Source organism: Podarcis tiliguerta, assembly GCF_965153285.1.
Source record: "Podarcis tiliguerta genome assembly, chromosome: 3".
Classification (NCBI taxonomy): Eukaryota; Metazoa; Chordata; class Lepidosauria; order Squamata; family Lacertidae; genus Podarcis; species Podarcis tiliguerta.
Window position 1 is genome coordinate 83,754,940 of NC_139536.1, and position 19,727 is coordinate 83,774,666.

Here is a 19,727-nt window from a genome sequence, read left to right on the forward strand (position 1 = left end):
GGAGGCATGGAAAAGCCAGGGTGAGATTCCACAGTAAGAAGCAGGCATGCAGCATGACTTTTGCTTCATTTTGGCTTACGGCAGATGATTTTATGTAAAAAGGATTACGTTTATTTCCTCTGACTAGGTTTCATAGAAAGAATGTTTAGAATAGCATAAATTTGTAATATAAAACTGCCTAAAGTTTTCTAGCATTCACTTTACACAAAAGCAAAACACATGGGTGTTAGGATGTAAACAAACCTAATTACCTATATGGTCACTACTGAACAATGCCAACATCCACTAGGGAGTTCTTCTGTACAACCTTATTATTATTTAGGGAAAGCAGAACTTTTTTTTAAAGGATAAATATCCCATAACTCTAGATTTGAAGCAGGCTCTTAAATTCAGGGCAGGCCCAAGAAACAGGTGATCTAATCATAGACCTCCACTGTCTTTTAGTTATTTATTCTTTGAGGCTGTCTCCATCACTCTGATTCTAACAGCCTCTACACATATTTTTTATTCTCTTGGTGAGCTCTGGGCTATGAAACCTTACGCCGCAATAAATTGGTTAGTCTTTATGGTGCCACACATCTCTTTGTTGTTTAAGCACTATTGTAAAACACTCCGTGCATTGATCACACAATACAATGAGAAATCTATAAATAATTGAGAATGAAATCAACTGCATGCCAGTTGAACAGCTACAAATATTTTCCCTTAAATAGAAAGCTGCCTTGTACCAAGTCAGGCCTATGGTCTATCTTGCTCGGTGCTACCTACACTGATTGGAAGTGGCTCTCCATGGTTTCAAGCAGTGGTTTCTCCAAGCCCTACTACTTAATTCTGGGGATTGAATCAATGACCTTCAGCATACAGAGCAGATGCTCTACCACCCTTGCAGTGGTTACCTGGGCTAATTACAGAATATGCAGAAAACTTTCCAATGTTATCCCAATAATATCTGGTAATATGAGCCCCCAACTGAGTCATAATAAAATGCAACACGGGATACTTGCAACAAGGGGCATTCTGCGAAAGCATCCTACTGCATACCTAAGGGTGTGGGCACACAAATCTGTTATAGAATCTTTAAATCCTGAAGGAGGCAACAGAATCTTTACACTGCAATCCCATACTTTCCAACTCAGAAATAAATCCAATTATATTCAGTGGGGTTTACTCCCAGATAGGTGAGCATAGGGGTTGCTTCCCAAAGCCTATAGGCAGTTCCGGTTCTGTGACATGTATGTAGGAACTGTAAGATAAGCCTGCTGGATCAGACCAATGGTCCATGTCTTCCATCTCACATTGACTGTCCAGGTTCCTGTGAGAAGCCTGCATGCTAGACATGAGCACAATGGCACTCTGCCCACCTGTGATTCCCAGCAACTGGTATTTAGAGGCAAGCTGGGTCCAACACTGGAGGTAGTACATAGCCATCATGGCTTGTAGAGATCAATAGCCTTTTGTTCCATGAATACGTTTAATCCTCTTTGAAAGCCATTAAATACATGGCCATCACTGCCTCCTGTGGGAGCAAATCCCATAGTTTAACTATGCACTGTGTGAACAAGTACTTTCTTTTATCTATACTTAAAGTTCCAGTATTTAGAACTTTCTCCATGGCATGCATAATTTTATGAAATTCTATCATATCACTTCTTGTTTGCCTTTTCTCTAAACTAAACGTTCCCAAGCATTACAATGCTTCCTCATCAGGGAGTCACTCCTGGATCATTTTTGATTATGATATTGGCAGTTGTATTTTCAGTTCCTTTCATAATGATCCCTAGCATGGCCTCCATTGTATATATATCTCCATTCAGAGAACTGCCCATTTATTCTTACTCTCTGCTTCTTGCTACTTAACCGATTCCTGGTCCACAAGATGACCTCTCCTCTTACTCCATGACTACTAAACTTACTCAGGAGTCTTTGGTGAGGTAACTTGTCAAAAGCGTTTGGAAAATCAAGTACAGTATGTCAACCAGATCACCTCTGTCTGTATGCTTGCTGACACTCTAAAAAACAACAACACCCCAATAGGTTTGTGAAACAGGACTTGCCTTTGCAGAAGCCATATTGGCTCTGCTTCAGGAAGCCTTGTTCTGCTTGGTTACTTTATCTTTAACAATACTTTCCCATCAGTTTCCCCAGGACAAATGTTAAGCTAACTTGCCTGTAATTTCCAGGATCACACCCAGAACCAGTTTGTTTTTTTTTTAATTAGGTGTTTCATTGGCTACTTTAAAGTCCTCATGTATGCAGGACAGGCTGATTTGGGACAAGTTACATACATTTGTTAGAAAATCAGCAATCCCACATTTGAGCTGTTTGCATATTGTTAGGTAGATGCCATCTGAGCCTGGAGATTTGTCAACTGACTCTCTCCCTCAGTTCCTCCTTTCCGCAAACATTTGTTCAGGCACTGAGATCTGCATTATATCTCCCACTGTGAAGACAGATGCAAATAATTCATCCAGCTTCTCCACAACCTGTTTCTTCTCCTTTAGCACACCTTTGACTTCCTTGTCATCCAAGGGTCCAGCTACTTCCCTAGATAGTTTCCTGCTACTAATGTGTTCAAATAACTTTTTGTTTGTGTTACTATTTTTAGCAATGTTCCCCTCAAATTCTTTTTTAGCATTCTGTCTGCTTGCACTTTTTGTGTGTGCCAAAGTTTATTCTCCATTTTGCTCTCTTCATTTGGGCAAGACTTACAACAACAACAAAAACTGAAAAATGTATTTATACACCATGCAAATATGATTATATTTCACATCAAAATCTTTCATTGAGAACAAAAAAGCATAACCAAAAACTTTAATTGCTAGTATATTCATAGGTCACAGATACATCATTAGTACAATTGCACTTTCTCTTTTGTACAAAGACTTTCTCCACCTTGATTTATATTTCCTGTTAGCAATAAATACAAATAATGCCCAGTGGAATACTAATGTGGCCTTTAGTTTATTGTAAGTAATGTAGATTTACAGAGGAACAGCTAAACTTCAATTTGAGATATAAAGAGCCACAACAACTTTGAATGTGGATGCTTTGATAGAGCCCATGGAGTATGACTGAATAAGCTTAATAAAGATTAATTCCCTTGGAAGAAAGAACTCTTCTCTGAATAAATTACTTTCTCTATATTGAAATGTTAAACAGATCATTCTAGTACAAATTAAAACTGAACACTGAACACTGCATTGCTGATATTTCTGGATGATAATATTAAAAATAACTTGGGAGAATAGAAAAGTAATTCAAAAACTTAATACAAAAGGAAAAATACTTTTTTTATAGATTACTGTGCTGTCATTCAATATGTGCAATTGTCCAGGAATTTAGTGGCAGTTCTGTGTGTGTTATAAAACTATGGTGTGTGAACTGGGAACGGAATGAAACCACCATTTTCTTGTTTAGTCTTCCCAAGGCTTTTGCGTTCTCTCAAAGGAGTCAACTGCAAGCTCCCCCAGCCTACCTAAATACAATGCAACCAAGCACACTCTACAGTTGATGTCACTACTAACCCAAAGGAGTCATGCAGCAACTGTTAGCATGCTCAAGTCAAAGGAACAACGCAACTAAAGATAGCAAAGTGACTGATATCAGATAGCATCAGTACATTACTTCTTCCTAAATATCTAAATACTATCTCTAGCTGTAATGCAAGGTTTCCAGCACATGATCCAAAGCATGCTTTCATCTGTGCAATAGACAGAATAAAAACAGTACAACCATGTTATTAAATCTGACAATCCTTTCCGAATGGATACAAAAATGCAATTACAAATATTCATCAGTTGCATTCTTGGCAGCATATTAGTAAATTTATGTAATATTTTTCAGCATACTGCTGTCTACATTTTAACAGTTCCATTCCAACATTTATGTTTATGGCAAATTAAACTGAACATTCATTCTCTTTTTTATTCTCAGTAAGATCATGTAGAACTAATGGCAATTAAACTTATTCCATATATCATCTGTATTTGTCTGGTCAACACAAAGAAATGCTCATTCAAATTTTGACACTGTACTGTTGAAATAATATTGACAACAGTAGGCAGTTGCAAATATTCCAGTGCTATAGAAGGAGCTTTTCACTCCTTACATATCCTGAAAAAGAGACACACTGACTAGGATCTACGGTTGGCAAAGATTACTCAAGTTAGGATGAAACAGAGGGGCAGGGGAAATGTCACTGAAACAGCATGGGAAGGGCAGTGGCTGCAAAGCTGCAAAATGACTGATAGATTAAGGAGTTATCCAGAGTGGACTGTGAGCCTGGCTGGAATTGCTACTTTTAAGTGGTAAAGAGAATTGGAATATCTTTGGCTCAGCCCTTGTTGTAACCTGCAGAGTGAAAAACTATCATATTAAAATCAAACTTGCAAAACAGAGAATTGTTCCTCATAGCAACTGTGAAAACAACTAATGGTATTTTAGTGAATACCAGTGGGCTACCCATGTTAGGCTGTGTACAAATGTATGTAATTTCAGTAGTGAGGCTGCTGCGGAACACAGTCAGACACAACATTCTCTTCCGAATTGAGGGAAACCTGTTCTCCTAGGATGCAACAGAAGCTGGCTCTACATAATACTGATTGACTTGCTTCTGTGATGTCACAGATTACTTACAGTGGTACCTTGGTTTACGGACTTAATCCATTCTGGAAATCCATTCTTAAACCAAAGCGTTCTTAAACCAAGGCGTGCTTTCCCATAGCAGCGGGGGACTCAGTTTACAAAAGGAACACACTCAACAGGAAGCAAAACATGTTCTGCTTCCAAGGTAAAGTTCACAAACCAAAACACCTACTTCTGGGTTTGCAGCATTCTTAATCCAAGTTGTTCATAAACTAAGCTTTTCTTAAACCAAGGTACCACTGTATTTCTTTTTTGCTGTAGAAACAGTGGGTGGAACCTAATTGGTGTCACTCTGTTGACAAAACACATCTGTCATCAGAAGAGGGAGGGAGGAAACTTCCTGAGATTCCTCTTCCTCTCTGCAGACCTCTCCCATTTACTCCACAGCCTTGGAAACCCTATAGAGCAGCTGGGAGATTTCCTGGGAGCTGCAGGAAAGAAGGAAGTGCCTAATATTGCCCCTCACCTTCTAATTATATATGTCTTCTGGCAGCAGAACACTGCCAATGGAATCTTTCTTTCTTTCTTTCTTCCTTTTTTTCTTTCTTTCTTTCCACTAAATTAACTTTGAAATTGATAAGGATATAAATGACATTTTAAACAATACAAGAGATATCCCATCTGAAGCTTTGGAGGAAGGGGGTGATGAATGCTAAACAAGCATTTGATTCAGAGTCAAGTACATCTGTTGCTTATGTAAACGCAGCAGAAACAACACTCAACACATGGAGAAAAAAACACATCCAGTCCAGCTTCAAAGTACAACCATATGCAGTGATGAAAACAGAGCCCTAACACACTTTGAAGGAGGCATGGGGAACTTGTTGTTCTTGGACTGCAGCTCCCATAATCCCCGAACATTGACTTTACTCGCTGGGGCTGATGGGAGTTGGGAGTCCAACAGAGCTTTTCCTGCAAAAAGCTCGGGGAACAGAGAGCTTCTAGGTGCAGGCCGGTGCCTGGAAAGAGCAGAGCAATGGGTAAGTGTGGATAAGCCCTCAGAGAATGAGCTAGTCTTTCATTTCCCACTTCTGCATGTGCTGTTTCATAAGCAAGATTCCCCTACTGCCAACTCCTTCCCCATGACTGCCCTTCTTTTACCTACGGAGAGCTGTGCTCAGAGTAGGCCTGTGAACATATGCACAAAACACAGACTGAATGATGCCTTAACAAGTTTATTGTGGCATAAGCTTTTGTGAGCTAAAGTCCACTTCTCTAGATTCGCTTGGATGCTCTGTAAAAGTGAAGTACTGAAGGGGATTAGAGGATTTCATTGAATAAACGAAACACATGGCATAGAGCTAGACCTTATTCATGACCCAAGTGAATTTGCTTTTGGAGGTTTGGTTTGCACACACCCTGAACGTGACGTTTATCTTACAATATCTACAGTTTTGTTCTGACCCTGATGCTAACCATGAAAGAAAGAAAAAAAGACTCAGTGAATGTGCCTTAGTTACTGTGTGTCAACTATTAAAGTTAATCTGGCATACCTAAGAACATTGACTCTTAGGGTAATACAATGCAGCTCCAATCTAGCAAAACTATGATGGTGTTCAGCCAGTAAAGGTAAAGGTAAAGGTAAAGGTAAAGGTAAAGGGACCCCTGACCATTAGGTCTAGTCGTGACCAACTCTGGGGTTGCGGCGCTCATCTCGCTTTATTGGCCGAGGGAGCTGGTGTACAGCTTCTGGGTCATGTGGCTGGCATGACTAAGCCGCTTCTAGCGAACCAGAGCAGCGCACAGAAACGCCGTTTACCTTCCCGACGGAGCGGTACCTAGTTATCTACTTGCACTTTGACGTGCTTTCAAACTGCTAGGTTGGCAGGAGCAGGGACCAAGACCCCGTCGCGGGGATTTGAACCACCAACCTTCTGATCGGCAAGTCCTAGGCTCTGCGGTTTAACCCACAGTGCCACCCACGTCCCTGTTCAGCCAGTAGCATGAGCCAAAACAGGGCATATCCAGGTAGCAGCATTCAAAACTTTGTTCCCTCAAGCCCTCCCTGAAAAGTACCACAAGCTATGAGATCCCTGGGGTTGGAATATTAATTTTCCTCCCATTGGAGTCAGTGGGAGACGAGGGGAGGAATGTATAAAGGAAGAAGAAAGTGACCCTCCACCAACTTTCTGCCATAGTCATAGCTCTGTGGCATGGCTTGTAGTGCTAATTCCACCATGCGATCTCCCACCATAATTTGCATTAAAGCACAAATAAATTAACTTTTTTTTTTCAATATAGATTTACAATATGGAGCTACTCTTCAGTGAAGAGTATCCAGCTGTTTATATAGAATTAACTATGTTTGTTTCAGTCATGCTTTCTAACCCAATCCTTAAGAGGGAAACTATCTCACAATTAATGCCAGACAGTTGAATCTGCATGCATGCCCAAGGGCTTCAAAGTATCAAACCCTCAGGGTTATTAGTTATGTCCTGGAATACACAACATGTTACAGAATTGCAAGAGGAATGGGAGAACTTTTGGCATCAACTTGCTTAGCTGTATTGTGTGGTGCAATATATTTTGGAAACAAATTTGAGGTTTGTTTGCTTTTACAATCAATATAAGTATATAAATTTCATGAAGTAAATAAAAAAGTTGAAACTTATATTAATTTATTGTTTTTACTGATGCTTTAGTGATGTTGTCATGTGTGGTTATTATATTTGTTATTATTGTTTCTGTTTTATGGTACTTTACTATGTTTTTATTGCATTTGTTGACCTGAGAACATTTGTTGCAAAAGCAGGAAACAAATTCAACAAATAATGAACAGATAAACTATAATGTCATTATCAACCAAATAATAACAATATAAATACAGAACATAAATTACAATAGTGCATCATTCAGCATAATACTCTTAAATATTGCCATCGACAGGCCTTCCGGTTGGAATGTAGTCATGAAAGCTGAAAATAAAACAATTTGTAACTATCCTTTAAACTAGTTTTTCATAGTAGCAAACAGATCTCTTTGTTTGAAAAAGTATCCATTTGCTGTGTACCCTAAGTCAATTGAAATGCATTCAAAGCAGCTATCATTTCAAATACAGAGCTCCTTTTATGTTTGTGATAATAAACAACTTTAACAGAATAAAGCCAGAATTGGATTTGTTTACATAATGATGCTGTAGTCAGCAGCAAATTTTAAAATAGAAGCTAATATAAAATTAGTCCTATAGGGTGCCTAAGAGTCGCTGCCCAGCAGTCGCCACACTGCAAAAGTTTCCTGGCCTTTGCAAAACCTACCATATTTTTCTGTGTATAAGATGATATTTTTTCCTTAGAAATAATAGGAAAAATTTCCGGGTTGTCTTATACATGGATAGCAGAGGTGGGAAGGGCGACTGGTGGCAGCAGGAAGCAGGAGATTAGAAGCAGCAATTGGGTGTGTGATTGGTTGCTTCGGCAAGGCCTGCTGACGATTGGCTGTGGCAATTGGACGTTGATTTACGGCAGTGGTGAGGCATGCTTGCAATCGGCTGCGGTTGTGTCAAGTGTGCAAGTGGGCTTGGGCGGTGAACGTGGAGACAATTAGTGGCAACGGTGATGCATGCGATTGGCATGGTGATCCCCCCAAAGAAGCTCAATAACTGGGCAATTTCCCCCAAATTTTAGTTGTGGTCCCCAAAAATAGGGGGAAAATATGGTATATACCATTTACAAATCCAGGAACGAACATAGTATGGCTTCAAGCACCAGACCTGAAGTGTATTGGATCTATTCAGCTTCTATTTCTACCAGCCATAAATAACCATTTCTACTATCTTCAATAGAAATAACTAGTATATTGCATCGGTAAGGCACGTCTGTTCAACAATGGGGTCTCCAATTTCAGCAGCACCCTGTGTAACACCAAAAATTGGCACCCCTATGCCTCTTGTTTTCCATCTATCACATAGTTGCAGTGTCCTGAGGTTCCACGCCCTGTGTAACCAAACTGGTCTCACTCCCCTAAATCCATCTCTGTGTTCAACGTGCTGAATTACAATCTGGATTCTTATCACAAGCACATAATAGAAACAAACCTGAAACCTGTTATTACATAGAAAGATTTGCAGCTTTCAAACTAATTTTTTGGGGGACCATATACTAGAGAGTCAGAATTACGTGCTGCATGAATTTGTTAAACATATTGTTAATTTACTAATCTGAAATGTAAAGTGGGTTGTTTTTTTTAAAAAAAGAGATTAATTATGGCCTCAGTTAGCATATCAACTGAACCAAAACATAGTTTAGAGTGTTTGGGCTCCTGGAGATTACATTAGATGTTCACCACTTTGCTCCTCCCTAGTCATTTTGCTGCTGAGCTGAACCAAACTGTGCTTTGGCTTAGCATGTTTGTCTGAACCCAGATTCAAGGTTTAGCTCTCTTCAGACAAATCACAAGCTACAACCATGGTTTCGCCTTTGGACAACACACTAGGCCAAACCCCAGTTTAGTGTAGTGCAGCGAGAAAACAACCATGGAGGACAAAAATGACCACAACCTCTGATCTGGGAGCTCACACATTAGCTTGTTCATGCTAAGCCATTGTTTGGCTTAATATTACATGCAAATGAGAGCTATGTTTATTTCTGCTTTTATTGCTTTCTCTTACCTGCTTTTAATTTCGTTGAAGAAACAGATGTGACATAATTTTGGAAAATAAACTAAATTAACTACACACACACACACACACGCACACGTAGACCTAATCTTAAGGCAATGATTTTACTTATTTGAAATGTTTATTTTCTATTGTAGAGTTCTCAAATTCCTTTGAACTCTTAAAAACAGAGTAGGGAGCTAGACACCTTTTTCACAAGAAGTTGAATTTGATAGTTGATAAAATACAGTCAGCTTTAATGTATTAAAGTTTCACTGATAAAATTCAAAAACACAGAATTATGAAAATGTATTTTGCATCAAGATCTAACACCATATAAAAGTGAAAGAGATAGAAGTAATATTTTATGTTCTAGATAAGAACATGAAATCTTTATTTTTATGTTAATATTATATGTTTGCTAATGTCATGAGAATATTATTAATGACAAATAGGAGTCAGTGCAAATAAAATATAAGTGAAATTTAAAGTGAAATACATTCTCTGCATGGTCCATGATTTCATGTTTTAAAACATGCTAATAAAATTCACTTTTCACTTACTGTCCCTATGTATTCTGCTTGGTACATTACCACAAGCATTGAGTCACAATTTCCGCCTACATTTTTTTTAAAAAAAATTAGATAGAAACATGTATTTGGCAAATATAATTATCACCCACACATGTCTTCATTTCCTAAGTATCCCGTGGCTTAACTGGAATGGATGTTGAGAGAAGCACGTACAACAAGAGGAATGGCATCTCTTTTGCAATTAAAATTTAATTGCTCCCCAAATACAGCAGCTGAGAAACGACACTATAAATGCTCTTGCTGCATGGCCTCTGCATTCAGTGAATAAGTGCTCCATCCAAAGCTCTGTGGGAATCATAAGCCCCAATTTGCCAAAGTGTGCTAGCTGTCAGACTAGCCTAGAACATTCAGGTCTGACTTCCTCTGGTATATGAGCATCTAGGTTGCCAGATGCTCCACTTTGAAGAAAGCTCCCCTTTGCCTTGCTCCTAAATATGACAGCTTGATAGATTATCATGGGTGCACATACTGTGTCCCATAGGATAGGTGTCAGAAACATCACGTTTAACTCTGTGAAATTCTTAGCAATAAAACACAAGGAGGTGAGAAAGCAATAATCTATACTTAGCAGCCTCTTCTACACTATAGAATTCCAAACAGTACTGCAACCCAGTGTTCGTGCCTTTTTCAGGGGAAACCACTAAGACCAGCATTTGTGGGAACTTCTATTGTGTGCCAACAAAGGATCTGGGCACTCGCATTAGTCATATTCTCCCATCAATCCCAGGACTATCTTGATGCATCCATCACAAACACAACCATCAAGCTCTGTAAATCCACCCACCTACCCTCCTTCAGTTGTGTTAACAGCAAACTGCCCCACCGCTGCTGCTCTTTTACAAAGCTGGCCATTGGGGACTTGGGCGGGTGGAGGGAAGAAATGCTTGTCCCACCTCCCACCCCCTTGCCATCAGGAATGGGTTGAAGCCTGCAACAGCTTCCAATAACAATTACAGCCTTCAAATGCTAATGGGTTCCCATGTCTCTCAAACACTTTCTTCGGTTTAATTGTCTTAATAGTCAGCTTCAAGCATCACTATTTTGGGGGGAGGGATTTCTTCTTCTAAGGGACATTAATTAGTTTTAAATGATGTTAAATACCATCCCTGCCGTTACAAGGGCTTCTATGGGATCTTTACAAGGAACAAGCAGTTGAGTAATTTAAAATCACTTTGTCGTCTTTACCCCCAGCTGCAGACTGAATATGGAGAAACACTGACCTGAAGGAAATCAACGGCAAGCCTTGCTCCCTTACTACTTTACCCTGCCACCCCTTCCCTGATCTCCTCCCTGCAACCTTCATCCTCCTTTAGCTTAAAGGGAGTTGAGCTGCTCTCCCCCTGCCCCCATCCCTTAGGAGTATCCTTGGCAGCTCAGCAGTTTGAGCAGCTTCAGCTTTTCTTCTCCCACACCACTCAGCCTTGGCTGCCCTTAAAGAAAATCCTCACAGAACAACGTGTCAATTTTGCATTCCTTCACAAAGGCAACTTCTATTAGGGAGACTGGGAGCTTGGCTCTGCCTCCCCATAGACAGAGAGCTTTGTGACCATGTAGGAACCAGGGAGAGAGAAAACATTTCCTGCATTAAAATGCAACCTTCTACAGCACAGGGGCTACGTTAGGGAATGTCAGCCTATCTAACTGGATCATTCTGAATTTTAATCACACACATCAAGTGTTTTCTGTATTTATAGCTTAGTTCAATGACGTTTCTACATTTAGTTGCCTCCATTCACATCATTCTCTGTAGCTTTCTGACCCTGGTGCTTGTTTCCTTAAGATTTTACTACATCCACACTCTCTCTTTTTGCACCTGTCCATGATCAGGCATGCAGAAAGAAGTTATTGACAGCACAATCCTATACTCAAAAGTTAAGTCCCATTGAGTTCAATGGGGCTTACTCCTGTGTATTGAACTACAATTGTAGCCTGAATGAATTTCTAAGTGGCTCTTAGAAATGTATTGATAATAGTCTCAAGATCTTTCATAGGTCAGCCAGCTATTTCTTTAAATAACTGCTTCTTCTTAACATAACTTGCTGCTTACTTATTTAATTAAAATGCAATCTCCAAATCATTCATATTTCTTTTTGAGACTATGGCGTCTTCTGGAACGTCTCTTGCCTACAGGGTTTTTTTAAAAAAATAAAAAATAGTAGCAACTGGCCTCCTTGTGGACTTCTCTATATACCAGGAAGAAAACATGGTGGATGTCTCCAGTTTGTGTGCTTCCTAAAGTCTGATCTTACAAATCATTATTGAAGCTCCATAATGGATGCTCCCTTATTTCAGAATACCTTGAAACAGATCTCACAAGGTGCCTTATGATTATCCCCCACCCTTGGCCTCTGGGATTCTGGCCAACCTGGATCTTTGGAACTTTGTTCAGGTTACCCATATGCCTTTGGAAATATCTTCCTTGCAAAGCCAAAGCAACAGGATCACAGGTGAATAAGCATATGGTAGCTGGGTGGTTGCAGTGAGAAGAAAGATAATAACTTGGCTTCCCAACCTGTCAGAATTATTCTTAGCAGGTCTGAAAACAAAACCAGAAGTCCTCAATAAAATATGAGCACTCTTTAATGGAAATAATAAAAAAAACAAACCCGCACTTTTCTATCAGATTAAATAAGAAAAATTAAATCCTCCCTCTTGGAAGGAATCCAGAGGATAACTGTCTGTGGACCTTCAGATACCCTTTCATGCAGGCAGCTGGTGTGGAGTGCAACTCTGACAGACATATATATATATCACTTGAATCAAAAACAAGAAAGGGCTGTAGGACAGCTGAGCCTTCTTGAAGAGCACCTACCTTCCTTCGGTGGTCGCTTGGCTTCCCTGGTGAGATTGCAGACCTGGGTGGTTTGCAGCTCCTGTGTGAGGCAGCCTTCCGTCTGCTCATTAAGGGGCAGCACTACATTATTGAGCAACACCAGGGAGTGGTCATCTCCCCCCCATTCTCCCAGGTGCTGAGGGCAGGTGCATTTTGTATACATGATCCCACAGGACTCTGTTCTCCCATTCTCAGATTTCAAGCAGCTCTCCAGCCAAGTGCATAATACGTGACAACCAAACTGGCTTGGGCTCACCTTGTTCAACACCAAAAATTCAAAGAAAGACTTTTGATCATCTTCCTTTTTGTATAATCCTATGAAATCGAAGGGGTAGACCCGGCGAATCTGAATGAAATTCTTATCGTACTGCAGAAATACAAAAGCATTCTTGGAATCACAGAGTTGCATTATAGAATGGTTATTCTTTAAGAGATCCTTAATTTTCTCATGGGAAAAATGATCGAACTGATAAGCCAACAGTGAAAAGTTAGAGCAGCTGAAGTCCTTTTTGGAAAATTTCAGGTAAATACTATATTTGGTTGGATCTGGGTTTTCCAGCGTCCAAGTGCAGTTTGTAAAGTTTTTGGGAAACATTTCGCTTACAGAATACGATCCATAAATGACCCCCTTCACCAGCGTTGAACACCAGAAGTCTTGGGCAGCATTAAATCCAAACATAACCAGTAGATAGGTGGAAAATATATAAATCAGCAAATTACGAACAGCCTTCATCCTATGTCATTTGGCCTGTAGGAAAGGAGAGGAAAGAAAAATGCAGGTCGGATGCTTCATGCAATGAAAATTAAACTCCTTCCAAAATTTCAGCCAGCTGTTTTCAATATTTCAGTTAGAATGTGCGTATATTTTTCCTCTAAAGGAGGACTTCTTCGCCTTCTTTTTTCTTTTTCTTTTAAAAAGAGAATTATAATACAAGGAAATTTTGGGTGCTGTGTGAACAGTGCCACCATGTGGCCAGTTTAGCTGTCAAATTCTCCATATCCAAATTTTCAAAAATAACATTTGCTACATTATTAATTGGAATGCCTCCTCCTGCTTAAAACATATACAGTTTGGCAGCACATGACTCTCAACCCCAAATTAGGGTTCAATGGTCTTTGTCTGATAGCTCACAAGAGGAACAGTAATTGACTTTTAAGCTAAGGAGCCTTTCTATATAACATTTTCATATACTGCCAGAGGAGGGGGATTGGGAGCAGCTGTTGTTACACAATGTATCTTCTATTATGTTTTAGAAATAATTGTGTTGAAGTAGAGTCATGATTTTTAAAATGCACAAATTATTATTTGTTACAGATGGGGTACTATCTCCCATATGGCTGCATGCCATTGCGGTAGCATCCTGGTTATATTAAGATTTCATTTAAAAAGGAAACTCGGGAGGACATATCAAGATTGAGAAACACTGAAATATTGGAAGTGTTATCTTCAGAGGGAATATAGCAGGTTAGACAGCAATAACTTTTTGCTAGCTATCAGCAGAACTAAAATTTAGAATTCTGAATGCTACAATTTCTGTGTGATATACCCTCTTAGGATACACAAAGTCGATCTATAATATTTCACCCAAGATGGAGCTAGGCAGCATTTCTGTGCTAGAACTTCCCTCTGAAGCAGACCTGGATTATATGCCCTGGTTGTTCCTTGCCCTCTGTTGCTAACAGTTGTGTTTTCCAAATGTGTTGGTTAATGAAATCTACTGTCACCATTTCTCTTTACCAGCACCCTTTCCAAATATAGTAGTTATATTAGTCCTCTACCTGCAATCTTTACTTGCTCTTCTCTAATACAGGTGTAACTAAAGGAAGTGAGTCTTGGGTACATTTACCCGCCTACGGAATAAATGCCATATAGCCCATTTTCAGCATTAATATTTATGAAGTTGTCTAGCCCTTAACAATTCTAGTTCTCTTTGTAAGTGGTAGCTGATAAAAGTGACATTGAGGTAATGTTTTTAGTTGGCAACACTAACCTCTTCCATTGTTTGTCTGGAGGCAAACATAAAGAGTTACTGAGTTTTTGACACAGTCTCCCCTCTCTCTAGCTTTTTCATCTCTCCGAATGACCAGGCATCTCCCACCCCCAATTGCGTAATGCTGAACAAATCGGAGGATTCAGTTCCCTCAAAGAGATTTTGTGCTTCCCAGATTATAAATTGCAGGCTCTGAACACTGAGAAGAGGAAAACAGCAGTGACCCTCTTTAAATGTGTAGTTTTAAAGGGAGAGAGGTTTCGGGAGGGGTAGAGGTATAGTTGTGGAAATTCCCTCTCCCCCCCCCCCATTACACAAACCATTAGATTTTTTTCTCTTTGCTGAACATCAGAAGCAAATGGCTTCTTTGCAAAACACACACACAATCACAACCACAGACTTGATAGGCCATTTCAAGGCTGCGAAGTGAACTTGCTATGGGTAAACACTGCAAATAATCATCTACTCTTTACAAATGTTGCTGGAGCACTTTACAGGCATTGCAGTTGTGCGCAGCATTGTTCAGGAGGGTCTAGGCATTGAAAGACAATTTAGCAGTAGAGCACTAAATTAGGAATTCCATCAGTGTGAGAAGAGCTGTCTCAAAATCTGAAGGGAATGTATTTGGTGTATTTGGTTTAAGATAATAAATGTCTGAGGAGGGTATGGGTGGGGGGGGGGGACGCGGGGGAACAGCCAGGTAAGATTTTTAAAATACTATGGTCTGCAGTGCCAGACTGCTTCCTATAAAGAAAAGACAGCATTTTGGCTTTCGCCCTCCTTCCTTTTCTTCTGAAGAGGAAAGAGGCGATCCTCTGTCAACTACACAGGGCTCTCTTTTGGGTAGACTGGAGAGGAGAGGATTTTGGGTGACGATGCAGCAAATGCCAACGACGAGAAGTTCATCTTCTAAGCAGGAGGCTCCGATGGGGTTTTTTGGAGGTGAAGGGTGATACCTACTTTAGGGGAGGGGGGAAACAAAACTGTCCCCAAAAGATCTAAAGACTGCTCGTCGAAATCTTTCCCACCGAAAAGCATCCTCGTCTTTTCCCATCCTCCTCGGTGACACTGTAGTTTAATCGAACCTAGACGGCGCCATCACTCCACGGATCTGCTCCGCCACGGAAGACCCACACACAGACTTCCCTTAAACTTCCTATTAACCTCAGGATCCCCCGCTTCCCTCTCCTTGCGAGAAAATCACCCCGATCGTGCGTTAGACCTCCCTGGGTCGAGCGGGAGGGCAGCCAATGCCTTGCCCAGTCGCCGAGGAGACTTCGCCAACTTTTTTCCAGGGGCGAGGAGGGAGCACTTGCGCGGAGGGGTCCCGCCAGGTGGTGCGTCGTGTCTCTCTCCCACCCCCACCCACCCCCCACTGTCTCTCCTTCAGCCCCGAGCTCCCTCTCCTCCCCTCTCCCGCCCCAGCCTTACCTTCCACTCCGAAAGCAGGCAGGCTATTTCTCTAAGAAGACCCCACCGCCACAGGCACACGTCCCAAAAGCAGGCATGGAGAGGTTCCCCTTCGGGCGGAAGCGCCGTTGCCCATTTTCCTCAGCGCGCATTCAAAAAACCAAAAGCCGAAGAAGAAGAAGAAGAGGGCTGCTGAGGGGGAGGGAGAGAAGGGGAAGGGAAGGGAGGGAGGAAAAAAAAAAAAACCCCGCAGCAGAGAGAGGGGGAGGGAGGCTCAGCACGGCCAAAGGATGGCTTCCCTCAGATCCACCAAATCCAACCACATATAAAAAGAAGGGGGAGGGCAGCCCAAGCCCCCGACCAGAGACTGCAGGAAAGAAGGGCGGGGGGCGGGTTGCAATGGACTTGGCTGGAAAGCAGACGTTTTCTTGTGTTGTTTCACTTGGGAATAAAGTGTCTCAACCCAACAGCGGAGCCAGACCCGGCGAAGGAGATGAGCCCAGAAAGCAAACTCAAAGAGATCCGGCTGCCCTATTGCAGATTTGTTGGCGGGCTTTGGCTCTTGGCGGTTCTTGTCAGTCGGCTGGGTCTCGTTCTCTTTTCGCCGCCTTCCTCTTCTTCTTCCTCCTCCTCCTCTCCCTCCCTCCGGCTCTCAAGTACCTGAGGGAAGGAAAGCGGCTGAGGCGGAGAGGTGGAGGGGGATGGCTGTCCAATCTCTCCCTCGCAAGCTATAGCCTCGGCCGAGGATGTCGAAGAGCTTCTTCGAGCGCGGAGGGGAGAGGAAGGAGTCCGCGAGAGAGCGAAGGGAAGGCGGCGGGAGCGCGGGAAGAGCGAGCCACGGTGAGTGTGGGTCTGTGTGTGTGTGGCGTGTGGCGTGTGCGCGCGCCCCTCTCTGTGTGAAGGAAAGAGAATGGAGATGTGTGTGAGCTCCAGTGTGCGCGTGTGCGCTTTCCCCCCTCTCCCGTGTGTGTGTGTGAGAGAGAGGAAATGAGCGCGCGCGCGCTACTCCCTCGCGCTGTCTCCCGTGGTGAGTGCGCCCCGCGCTCGGCTGTCCGCGCGCGTTTGTGGCTCCACCACCTCGCTCCTTTCCCTCGCTCCCTCCCACCCTTCCTTCCTTTCCCTCCGCCGACCGACAGCTCAGGCTCTGGGAGCGCAAGCACCGCGCGCTCCGCTCGACGTCTTCTCCGCGCCTTTCTCCGCCGTGTGCGCGTGCGCGAGGCAGGCTTCCCTCTCGGCTCCGGCAAGTGGGCCCGGCGCGGCGGTGTGATTTCGCACGTCACAGCTACTCAACCCCAAGCACGTCTCTCCCCCCCTCCCCTCCCCACAACAAGCCGGTCTTTTTCTGCGTCTGGGAGGTTTTTCCAGCTTCAGTTCCCACACGGCTGTGGCTGGCTGCGAGCGAAACTCGGAGGCTGGGGAAGAGAAGGGGGCGCGCGCGGGAGAGAAGAGCGAGAGCGCAGCCTTTGATTTCTCTCTCTCTCTCTCTCTCTCTCTCTCTCTCTCTCTCTCTGTCCTCTCACTCCCCCCCCCCTCCACCACCCGCCGCCTCCCTCCTTTCGCTCTTTGCTCCTAAAGCGTAAAGCCCTCTGTCGCAGCCCCAAGAGCTGTCAGTTCGCCACCGCGATGCAGATTTAAATGATCTGGCGCTCCGAGGGAAAACATCGCAGCTCTCAAAGTGCCGCCTTCCACTGTTGGGAACAATAGCAATTTCTTCCGCGAGGCTGCAATTAACACCTTGTTTGTTCTTTGCCCAAAATCTAGGGGGCTCTTGCTTAGGATTGTGGCAGCATTTTCATGGCTGGAGAGAGAGAGAGAGAGAGAGAGACAATCAGTCTGCAAATAGCAAGTGATAGTGACTCCGGAAGCCTGTGATTTCTGCTTCTTTCCCCACTCTCTCTTTTTTACCTAAGTTATCGTCTGTGGGACGGGCGGGTGGATTTGAAGAGAGGGAATTGTTCTACTGATTTCTTGCCTGTCTTGTTCGCGGCGACAGGAATTCGCCTGCTTTAATTTCTGTGTCAGGATAGGGGGACGCCTGATGGCGTAAATATGTGATCAGTTGTTGTTGTTCTTATTGCTGTTGTATTTTTTAACATCTTTTATTTTTTGCGCTGGGACATGTTTAAGACTGATGGCAGAAAACTGAATGGCCATGGAAAGTAAGATTAGCCCGTCCGGAATAATTTCTGGAAAAAGGAACGCAACTGAATGACAATAGGCATGAATAGTTTTTTAAAAAATAATCAAAAAAACACACCAATGCATCAGAACTGCACTGCAGAAGAAAGGAAAGGCAGGTCAGCTGGTGTAACTGAGCCCTGGGGTTTGTCAGTAGGGCTCAAGGAACCCAGAGGAACGCCACAAATATGTGCATGCTGTGGGGGTGTCTGTGGAACTGAGGAAAGAAGGAAAACTGCAATGAGTGGAGTTGCAAGGCACAAATATGAAGGACTGGTCTAATAGGGAGGAATGTGCATCAAGATGCAGTGTTGGTCTCCAGAGTCCAATGGCAGTCCAAGCCTGAATTATAGCCTCTGAAATGGAAACAATTTGAAAAGCAAAATGACAGCAGAATCACAGTGTCCAGAAAAAGGGTGGCTTGTGGGATGATATTGTCTAGGTGAGAATGATGGCATGGAATGATACTGTCCAGATTAAAGTGTCAGCGTAATGGCAGAGCAGATTGGTAGTGGAACGGGCATGGAGAGCAAGCTGACAGTAAAATGACAGTGTCCAGAGCATGGAGGTATAGCAGTGCCCAGCGTGACACAACAAAATGGGTATTCCCAAAGTGAAACGACGTTAGGCAGGCTCGGGCACCAGTATGGCCGGGACCGGGCAGTTCTCAAAATGGAATGACATTGGAACAGGAGAGGATTAGTGAGGCTAATGGAGGTAGAGTACAGCTGTTGAATAGAGAATGTTGAGGGGGGATAAGCCGGAATAATAAGCAGCTTTTGTGGAGTCAGTGCAGTCACTCAGAAGCAGCTTTGGGAAATGGGTGAACAGTGGCAAGGAGCACATTGTGGTGAGTTGAATGAGAAAGTGGACATCACTGGCAGTACCGTGGGTGTGTTGAGTGGCAAAAGGGAGAATGCAAAGAATAATATGAATGCCAAGGGACCAGATGGAAATGAAATTAGGCTGTTGAATTGAAATCATGATGCTGAGCAATGGCTGAATTGTACCGGGCAGATGGAAGGGGTCCGGAAAGGAGTCTAAAGTCAGAGCAAACATCACACAAGATGACACTGAGGAGGACTCTAGGAATGGAAAAGATAAGTCTGCATTGGAGTGGTAAGAATGGCAATGAGGAGGCAAAGAGTGTATTGGGAATGAATTGTAGACAATGTGGTGGCTATGTAGAACCATTTTGATGGTTAGTTTGGACTAGGGAAGAAATGCATGAACTCAGTCTTGGAGAACTTTGATGGGAGATGATTGAATGACAAAGTGTGTGGGATGGAATGATAAAACAGCGAGGGATTGCTGGACAGACCCATAATGGAATAATAGAAGTGTGATGGCACAAGTAGATTGATAAGGTTGAGTATCTGAAGGAGAAGACGAAGTAGTTTGGCTACTGGTTGTGTGGCCCAAGTAACTTGATTTTGCTGGACGAAGTAAAGGACAAGTTCATGGAAGAATGGGTGTGTGTATAA

The 19,727-nt window shown here is 42.6% G+C and overlaps 1 protein-coding gene across 5 annotated transcripts in view; it reads right to left on the reverse strand.

The window, feature by feature from the left end:
- Positions 1–17,314, reverse strand: part of ADGRB3 (adhesion G protein-coupled receptor B3) — a 436,348-nt gene extending 419,034 nt beyond the window's left edge. The window contains exons 1-2 of one of the 5 annotated variants that reach the window (XM_083431406.1): positions 16,087–17,312; positions 12,644–13,412 (exon numbers count right to left, since the gene is read on the reverse strand). In XM_083431406.1, the coding sequence (XP_083287532.1) occupies positions 12,644–13,397 (754 nt within the window). In that variant the 5' untranslated portion in view covers positions 13,398–13,412; positions 16,087–17,312. Of the gene's footprint in view, positions 1–12,643; positions 13,413–16,086 lie in introns of all 5 variants that reach the window. The other 4 variants (XM_083431407.1, XM_083431405.1, XM_083431408.1 and 1 more) reach the window with 4 other exon arrangements.
- Positions 17,315–19,727: the final 2,413 nt, after the last annotated feature.